This window comes from Biomphalaria glabrata, chromosome 5 (genome assembly GCF_947242115.1).
Source record: "Biomphalaria glabrata chromosome 5, xgBioGlab47.1, whole genome shotgun sequence".
Lineage (NCBI taxonomy): Eukaryota > Metazoa > Mollusca > Gastropoda > Planorbidae > Biomphalaria > Biomphalaria glabrata.
This window is the reverse complement of record NC_074715.1, coordinates 7,409,846-7,420,094: the sequence shown is the minus strand read 5'-3', so window position 1 is coordinate 7,420,094 and position 10,249 is coordinate 7,409,846. Positions and strand designations below refer to the sequence as shown.

The 10,249-nt window shown below is 30.6% G+C and overlaps 1 protein-coding gene across 2 annotated transcripts; it reads left to right on the top strand.

The window, feature by feature from the left end:
* The first annotated feature begins 323 nt into the window (after nucleotides 1-323).
* On the top strand, nucleotides 324-8,746 carry LOC106057671 (syntenin-1-like). Of its 2 annotated transcripts, none has more exons than XM_013214982.2 (8): nucleotides 324-471; nucleotides 1,902-1,970; nucleotides 2,384-2,575; nucleotides 2,823-2,993; nucleotides 4,086-4,261; nucleotides 6,010-6,181; nucleotides 6,347-6,438; nucleotides 7,041-8,746. In XM_013214982.2, exons 2-8 carry the CDS (start codon nucleotides 1,917-1,919, stop codon nucleotides 7,093-7,095), a joined length of 912 nt encoding a protein of 303 aa, XP_013070436.1. In that variant the 5' UTR covers nucleotides 324-471; nucleotides 1,902-1,916; the 3' UTR covers nucleotides 7,096-8,746. The 2 variants fall into 2 exon arrangements, with proteins under 2 accessions (XP_013070436.1, XP_055886573.1); XM_056030598.1 differs by having other exon boundaries at nucleotides 348-497.
* Nucleotides 8,747-10,249: the final 1,503 nt, after the last annotated feature.

The window sequence follows — 10,249 nt, the reverse complement described above, 5'->3', positions numbered from 1 at the left end:
CATGTAGATGAAAAAAATGAGCATCCAATTAACAATTTTCATATCGTAAATTGTTGCATATTGTAAGGCAACAGTGAGTGGGTGGTGTGCATCGGAACATAATAGCTAAGCTTATATAAATAGCGACAGGTATGTTTGCACTTGAAGTTATTATCCTAAGCTGTTTTGAATACCTCTCGCTGCCTAGGCTGAGACGTAACAACTATATTCGTTTCTAAATAAACATATTTCCGAAACGTATAAAACAAAACTGCGCCGTCTTAGGCATATGGGTCATGACCGAATTTACAGACGTCAGTGTCCGTTTTCTAGGTTTTTTAAACTGCCAAATCTAAGTGGATATTGTAGGGACAACACTGAGTCTGAGGGACTTGACTAATTAGATAAATATAGAATACGATAATAAGTAGATTTAGAATCTAGATATCTAGACCTACATTTTCTGGTTTTATATAAGACTGTTACATACGTGTACGTTTGTTATTGTTTAGTTAATTGTGAATGCGTTTTATTTATTAGTCTAATCTAGATTCTATTTAACTAACTATAAAATATAGACCTATAGATTCTAATCTTAAATCTAGACTAGATCTAGATCCACAAAGACAAAAATAATCTTGTCATAAAACTTATATAATATATAAGTATTCTAGTCTAGTAATTCTACTTCTAGACTCTAGACTTAGAGTCTAATAGTAATAACTTTTAATAAGACATAGTGTCCTTATTTTCTATTGAAATTCATATTAGATCATCACTGTGAGTGTGACGCACTGTCACTGACTTTCAGAGACTTTATCATTATGAACTTGTAGACTTTACTTACTTACACAAGTAACTAGTCTAGATTTATAAGAAAGTAGATTGAGCTGTCTAGTGTCTACATTTAAATTTATAAATAATTATAATAATATTTATAATTTAATATTCATCAATTCATTGATAAAATTGATTGGATTTTCAATTCAACTTGTCTCTGTGAGTAGTGTGAATCAGTGAATGATGAATGTGAATGATTAAACTGATTATTTTCTAGACTTGCTACATTGCTAGATATCTAGACCTATTGTAATAATTGACCTAGATTAGGCTAGATCGTCCCTCTATAGACTCTTTACTAGTATATTTATATAGACATTATAGATCTAGATTCTAGATCTATATATTTATAATAATTTATCGAATATAGATCTAGAATCTATATTTATTATATATAGTCCATGACCATAGTTTCTAGATATTATATAGGTCTATAGTCATAGTAAAGTAATAGAAATTGTAAATTGTACTAGTTTGACTATATTAACTTATTAACTATATATAATTAATTATATATATATATGGCTCACTGTTTTTCTAGAAAATGATAATTTGTCTGTGCTTTATGCAATTTATGGGATCAAGTTGTGAAAGTTAAAAAGTTAGGGTCCTACAATTTTCAAGAAGTCCCTAAAAAGTCCTTTACACAATTTAGTTCCTTAAACTTACAGCACAAATTTAAATTACATTGATTTCACTCCAAACAACTCCTCTCCCCCCACCCCATTATTATTTTATATGCTTTCAAGTTATAATCAAAGTTAAATTTTCTGTAGAGTCTACTATGTAACCAGTAATTTGTCATTCATTCTATCATCTATATAAAAACTTAATTGTCAAATTACAATACATACTTTGCCTTAGTAATAAATAAGAGCCCAATAACAAGCATAGCTTTATGAAAACTTACCCAAGTATAAGAGCATAAACATATGAATCAAAAAGGTCATCTATATAGTTAATATAGTATCCTTAAGTTGATTTAGAATATTTTTTTCTCTGTGATTAAGAAACTCATATTCTTATATTCAGCCCTGAAAAAAAAAGTAGTATTGATTTTCATGTATCACTTTTATTTTTAGAATCACAAAATAAAAATGTCAAGATTATATCCAACACTAGAAGATATGAGAGTGGATCAACTCCAGACTGTGAGTAACATTTTGTTTTCAATTTAAAAAAAAAGAATTTTTAGAATAATTGTATCTCAGGGAATATTTCTCAGAAGAATATTTAATTGAATCTCACCGGGTTGTGATAAAAAGGGTAGAGTTTCAAAAGTACTGGTGAGATTATAGATCAAAATGAAAGGGAACTTTATTTCTTATGAAATACTTTTCAACTTATAATATACATAAATGACCCTCAAAAACTAACTATACTTGAATTTTAATTACAGTAGGTTGTCTACGATTCTCTTGTACTTTTCATTGAAGTTACATAACATTATTGTAAAAAATAGTTGGAAATAGTTATCTAGTATTTCCATGTTAACTCCAATGTTTGTATCATGTCAAAGGTTTGTTCTACTTTTATACCATTTATTTACTTCTATTTATTTTAGGCTCAGATCAATCATGAAAGGCAAGCCATTGGAGCTCCACAAGCCCAGTACCCCAATGTCCCCCCACAGGGTCAGTACCCACCTGCTCCCCTACAGTACCCACAGCAAACAGGCCAGTTACTATATCCTTCCCTCACAGAGTACATGGGGCTTGAGTTCACACCAGAAATGATGCAAGTCGTAGCTTCACAGGTATGTCTAAGACAAAAGTCTAATACTTAACCTGAAGTAAAACCCAGTAAAGAACTTAAGAAACTGAAATCTTTTTTTTTTAACTAATAAGTTATGGATAGATCAGGTAACTGAAAACCAAAAAGAAGGTTGAAAAAGGATAAATAAACAAATAAAATTTAACTTGTTTAAAGGTATGGGAAAATCTTTTTTAGAATTACATGCTAGACATGTAAGTAACAAAACATTTATTTGTTTTTTATTATAGGGATTACAAGTAGGAGTTCGTCAAACACAGTCAGGACAAACACAGATTGCACCAATTACTGGTAACAACTTGGCCTTGGCGAGGTCAGAAATCAAATCTGGTATCAGAGAAGTGGTACTCTGTAAAGATGGAGAAGGCAAACTAGGATTACGCATCAGGCATGTTAATAATGTAAGTAGCTTTTTTTTTTGTGAGTCTCACTGTTTTATAAGGTGGTTTGAGCTTTGGAGTAATGAGAGGGGAAAAAACTGTTTTGTAAGCATCCTTAGATGATAGGGAATAGCATATAAAACAGTAGACTGCTTGGAGCATCATATTGATAATCCCTAAGCCTACTAATAGGAGTTTGGATCTTATGCATTTCTGAGCATATCCAACTTAAATGAGTAACTTTTTCTGGTGACTGTAATGGAGATTGGTTATGTGTTGGCTATAATATTAAAATATCTAAATAAACTGTAAATCAAAAACAGAATGTTCAAATTTCATCTTTATGGGGGAGACTTTGAGATTTTGACTTTTTTTTCCTACTCACTTTTTTGAACAGTGTAAATGGTTTACATTCTAGATGGAATAAGACTTTCAAGGAAGTCTGTTTAGATCTTAACTGAAAAAGGCTGCTTAAGTATAAGTATACACCAAAAAAAATGATGTAAGACATTGACCAGGAAGTAAATAGAATGAGAGAAAGATTTAGAAAGAAATAGAGTGTTTATTAAACTTGGAGGAAAGATAAGTTGTTTTTAGGGAGTTGTTTAAGCTACATTGATTTATCATTTTAATGAGAGATTTTGTGTTGTAGTGAAATAATTAGCTGGGACACTTACACTTTTCTATCAATTGGAAATAATCAATTTAACGTCACTTTTTATTATGATTTATATTTATCAACTTAATTTGTATAGAATTTAGCTGGAATGTGAAAATAATGATTTGTGGCTAAAGCTTTTCTTATAGCTTACACATTTTTAAAATTAAAACCTACATGATATTGATATCTTTTTTTTTATTGAAGTATAAAAACAACATTACAATTTTTATATTATAAAATATAACCATGCTGAGTACTTATATTCTTATTTATTATATTTTAAAAACAATAACAGTTGGTTCCAAATTTAATTTTTAAAATTTTAATTATTTATTTTTAATAACCTATAACTGGCCCGTTACCGTAGTTTGTTTAAACAGATGCTTGGAATTCTACTTTATTAAATGTAAAAATAATCTTTTGACTACTCAGTGTTCACACCAATGTTTCAGGGTCTGTTTGTTGCCTTAGTTCAAGCTGGTTCACCTGCAGCTCTAGCTGGATTAAGATTTGGTGACCAGATCCTACAGATCAATGGAAAGACAGTAGCAGGCTGGGATAATGACAAGGCACACAACTTCTTGAAGAAAGTGGATGGCGCCAGAATCGATATGGCTGTTCGAGACAGGTACAAATTTTCTTTTGATCTCTTGAAGCAGCTAATTCTTAGCATCTACGGGTAATGTTTTCACAGACAATGAATCTGTAATGTTCTACCAGTCCTAAGTAACATTTTTTTAAACAAAAAATTAATGTTTTGCACTGATAATGTAAATATATGTATGGAAAGTGATTATAATTATGGACAGAACTTCTATGTCCAGAGTTTAACACAATTTAGTGCTATATAAATGACTTTATTTTTATCTTGCTTATAAAGATGTTTATTATTTGGTTTGTTAAGATGGAGCAACATGAGTAAATCTTTTAAATTATAAATGAAATATGATATACATTTTTACAAGACTTGTTGAATGGACTAATAAATTAATAGTGGCACTCATAAACCATTAGCTGTGAATATTTATGAAGTTGATCTAACAACAGTTTTGAAAGAGAACCTTTCATATTTTACGTCTATCAGCATTAGTCATATCTTATGGATTATCAAATGATATCTAAACAAACAAACAAACCTTTTTTAAAAAGACAATTCCTCCTTTATTGATTGTTTTTCATTTAATAACTAATGAATGTTAGATAAAAACAATGGAACGTTGTTTACCCTGCCCCCATCCCCCCTTCACAAAAAATTAAAAGTTAAGTTCCCCTTTCAGACCTTGTGGTCTATAGGGCAGATGATGTAAAGGTCATCTGTTTCTCTGGCCTACAGTTAACAAGGGTGTCATGTGGCCAGCACAACGACCAACCGCCTTTACTTTTCCCTAACTAATGTCAGGTACCCATTAGAGCTGGGTGGACTCAGAGGCGCCTGAAGATCCCGAAATTAAAAATCCAAGTCTTCACTAGGATTCCAACCCCGGGTCTTTACCAAGTGCCAAGTGCTTTACCGCTCAGCCACCGCTCCTGAAAGAATCTTGGTTAAGCAAATATCATCATTTTTCCTTTGCATTCCTCATGGAACATGGGGCCTCAGTGAAAACGTGCCACTTTCCACTGTCTCGTGTTAGTTTTTTATGGCTTTCCAGCTCTTTCCTGTCCTCTATGCTTCACTTAGAAGAAAATATGGATGTACTACACTTTATAATGATAGGCTTTTAGATCTAGACTTAGAAAATAATGTGCACAATTTTGCTGAACATCCATTTTTTAAACTCTTGAATCAATAATGCTTTACATTCCGAAATTCTAGAACACGATAGTACTTTCAAAAACCGATGTTAGATATAGATACCTACTTCTCTAGCTATATTTTTTTTCATTTTCTCAGATTGTCTAGGAATTCTTTTCTCAGCAATATACATCAACTTTTAAATTTCTAGGAAAATCATTTGAGTCATTTTGAGATCTGTGTCCAAGTTCATTCACCCACCATAAAGTTGTGCCTTGAATAGAGATATTCTAAAAAATTAACATTTAAAAGTAACTCTAATTGAGTAAATTTTTATTTAAATCAATATTTAGAATAATCTCCGCCCACCAGCTGCAACCAATATTTAGATCTAGATATATTACTGCGTGACCAAAAATAATTCTGAGACTCAGAAACATACAAAATTATAAAGCATTTGGGGTGGGAGTTTGAAACCTAATTAAGAAGGATAAATTTTGCTGCATCATGGTTGTTGTTTCTCTACTGATCCTCCTACTTAGATCAAAACAATACAAGATTTGAGATTAATATATTAAATTAATGTAAATAAATTACCTTAATAATTTTTTAATGAAAACTAATAATTCATCCCATTTTTTCAGGCCATTTGAACGTACAATTACAATGCAGAAAGACAGCAACGGCTATGTTGGATTTGTGTTTAAAGATGGTAGAATTAAATCTCTAGTGAAAGAATCTTCAGCAGCTCGCAACGGTGTCCTTACAGATCATCAGTTGATTGAGGTCGGAGGTCAAAATGTGGTTGGATTAAAGGTTAGCATCATAGTGTTGACATTGTTATGTGGAATGCTAATTGTATTTTACTTTCTAATCATTGCTATGTACTATCTTTTGTCTTGTTTCTTGTTCTTATCATAGTGATAGAAGTATCAATGTATTTGGGATTTGCTTGATGATGTGTTGAATTTGTATTTGCAGGACAAAGAAATTAGTGAGATCATTGATAGCTGTGGCAGAACTCTGACCATAACTGTCATGCCATGTTTTGTCTATGACCACATTGTCAAATGGTGAGTATTAGCTCACAAAAGCATTCTCATACTCTAGGTTTCTTTTAGTGTTACAAGTTTACCAAATAGAAAGTGTAATTTGTAGGGACACTTGCTTAGTAATTGGCATAGTTATGTGGTAATAGTTTTATTAGCTTATTATAGAAAAAAATATTTACAAGTTTGATTTGAAAAAGTACTTTCTATTGTTTTTGGCTTAGCCAATTACATAAGTGAATAATTAATTTGACTTATCCCTAGAAACAACAAAAATTGTGATTAAAAAAAAAATCATCTTCATGTCCAACTATTAAGGAAGTGCATATTATTTCATATGGTTATCCTGATCTAGCAATGACCTATATATTTTGTCATAATCTACTCTAATTATTTTTCTACTTGTTTTTCATCTAAGTTCTCTTTTCTAAGTCTGCACTTGTCTTCAGCAGTAGCTTTCTGTTGGCTGACAAATGTATGTTAGGATTTTCAGCAATATGTGGCCCTTCATGGGCAGCCTTGGTCCATAAACATAACATAGACTTAAAGTAGGCAAATATTTTGCTATATTAATAATACATTTCACATATCTGAGTGATTGAGATCAACGTTTGTCTTTCTTTTAGCATGGGTAACAGCATTGTGAAAAAGTTGATGGATCATTCTATCCCTGACCTATAAATGTGTGCAGCATGTAATTCAAGTACAAATCCAAGTCAAGGAATGTTGAATCTAGACAATGTCATCAAAACAAAAAACTCACAACTACTGTCTTTTCAGCATAAAAAAACTAGTTGGAAAAAATATAAATGATAATGAAATATTTCTACTGTTTTTACCTATATGTAGAAATCTTTTTCCTTTTAGAGAATTGTAATTTATAAAATGAGATGTCAAACTGTATTAAAACCTATGAATGAACCTACAACCACTTTTGTAGTTTTGAGAATAACTATGTCATTGATGTTGTCTTTATCTGATATGTACATACATTTTTTTTTTTACTTTTAATGTTGTTATTAATTAATTATTGTAGTCATTTATCAAACAGTTTTTCCATTCTCAACAAAGATTGAAATCAATGTCTAAACATATCCATAATGTTTGCTACTCAAAAGTCATTCATATTCTAACCCTATCAATGAACCAGTTTTCAGTTGAGTACTTTCATGTCACAATGTACTTTGATGTTAATTGAATTTTCCATTGAAAAAAAAAATCCATTTGAGATGAAATACAACACACATCCAAAACGTTAACATGTAACAAACTCTTCCAATCTTTTTTTTAGAATGATGTTTAATTTAATCCAAAGATTGTATATTTTGCTGTGTTAAATTTGTTAAGAATCTTTGAAAAAAAAATGTAAATTTGTAATAATTTTTTTTTTTTTTAATTGCATGCTAATTTTGTCAACCATTGCTGTTTTTGCTTTGTAGTTTTTCTTAACTTTGCACCTGCAAGAGGTCAGCCTCCACTCCTGCATATAGAAAGTACACAAAATAATGTAGTTTAAAAAAGTGCCACTGCACTTAATTAAGGGGGAAGGAATAAATAGTACAGCTAAATATTACTTAACTGTTTTACTTAGCTTTTAAAACAAAAATAATCTCAATGCCACCATAGTTGTCATCCACTGAACTATAAAACATCAAATATAGGCATCACTAAAGGTGCACATTCTTGTTCATTGGTTGAATTTTATTTTTTTTAATTATTGTTGAAAAATATGACTCTTAGGGCATAAAATTAAAAACTTTGTAATTTTATTTTTAAAAGTTATATTTTTCATTTAATAGTGAGCATCAATGCTAGTTGGTACAATTTGGGGGGGGGGGGGGCATTGCTGCCGAAATATTTTTTTTGTTTAGTTAGTCTCTTTGCTTACATATTTTTATCTGCTGTCAGAAAATTGAGTCAGATGTAAAAGTAAAGCAAAAGGCCCAGCAGAAAGACAAATTGAGCTTTAAGTCTACAAGGCTTTATGTCTGCAACAAGAAAATTGTTGTGTCTCAGTAAAACAAAACAGACAAAGATTTGAATTGTGTATTATTTATCCTGACTGACTGTAAATGTGATAACAACAGCTATTTGTGCCATTTAAAAAAAAAGAAATACATAATATATTTTCAAGAAGTGCATAAAATATATTTATAAAAAACTGTCACAAATTTCATTCTTTCATGTTTTAGCATGTTTACATTGAAAAAAGAACACATATAATTTGATTTAATTTGGATTTCATTCTATTTATCAAATGTCTAGTGCATTTAATTGAAATTGCCTGATGGCAATGGTATGTTTCATGAATAAATTTTGTTTCAGAAAAGAAGTTTTTTTTTTTTTTTTTGTTATGTTTATTTAACAAAATAAACGATTCGTTTTTCAACAATCTTGCCCCAAAAGTTTGCTACATCATACTTTTCAATGTAACTAATAAAACACTTAAAACCATGTCCATATTGTATGGCTTTAATAAAGCAAACACATTTTCACAGAGGAGTTACAAATGCATGTAAGAAGAATATCAACTGACACAATAAATCACGTTCATCAGATTGAATCACATTCGAAACTCTTTTTTTTTTTAAAGCAATTAAAAATTCAGTAGTTCATAAGTGATCATCTCCTGTATTTGTAGTTTTCTGCATAAAAAAAATGTACATGAGCTAAATGACTGTTTTCATTATTGTTATTAGTCATCAGTCCCAGAGTGTCCAACTCAAAACGTCAATATAATTTAGCTGTAGAAGTTAAGAAAAATGGTGGTTTGTTATTGGTTGTAAATTTCCTTGGTTCACTGTTGGCTAAAGGGATGAACTTTATTTCACCTGCCTTTGGATATAGACATCTTAAATGAACTTGATTTTGAAAACCTTAAATAGACAACATATAGTTCCCATACTCCATCTAACATTCAATCAAGTGATTCTTGATGAGTTTCTTTGTAAGACAACTTAATCTTATAAATTACAGACATTCCATTCCTAGTGCCATTAGAGAATGGGATGGGTTGCCTGAATCAGCCAGGAAAACCAACAACTTAGCAGAGTTTAAGTCACTGTTTTTTTTTTGTGTTTTTTTTTAAGTAACGTTTGATCTATAAGATAATGGTTCAGTGTTTTATATATCATTGCTAATTTTCTTTTTAGTCTTCTGACCTGAAGTGATTCTATGATTTTACTAATGGCGTTACTTTAGTTAAATGTGAATATTCATTTATTATACATCTCATGGATCTTTCGCATTTGTTCTAGTTTCTTTTCTTGAGTTGCTGGTTGCAAAGAGATGATGCATATAACGGGCTAACTAAATAGCATGTAAGTTTTATGTTCCTGTTTGATTGGACAAAATTTCATTTAATAAACCATAATGTTATTCTAGTAATTTCATTAAAATTGGGATAATTTTCTTTTATTATAATACCTAGATTTCAAACAACCAATCATTAAGCACATATTATAAACGATAACCAGTCAAACCTATTCACTAGAAACATTTGAAAGCTACTCAGACATATACACCAATGAATCAACCTTCAAGGCTACCACAAATGCTGGTCTTTCCTGAAAATAAACACAGAGTTTATTTAGTGCACCCAGCGGGACTTTTGCTTGAATTTTCAGACCAAAATTACAGACAGGAGACAACAATTGCCTCCCCGCAAAAAACAATATTTATTTTTATAGGCAAAGACACAGATTCATTCGTTCATTCTTTCAACTATCACATATTATCCTTCTTATGGTGGACGAAAAAATTCAAAACGCTAACCGTCATTACTTGCCTTGGGTCTAGAACAACTATGATATTTACCCGATCGAAAACGCAGCGT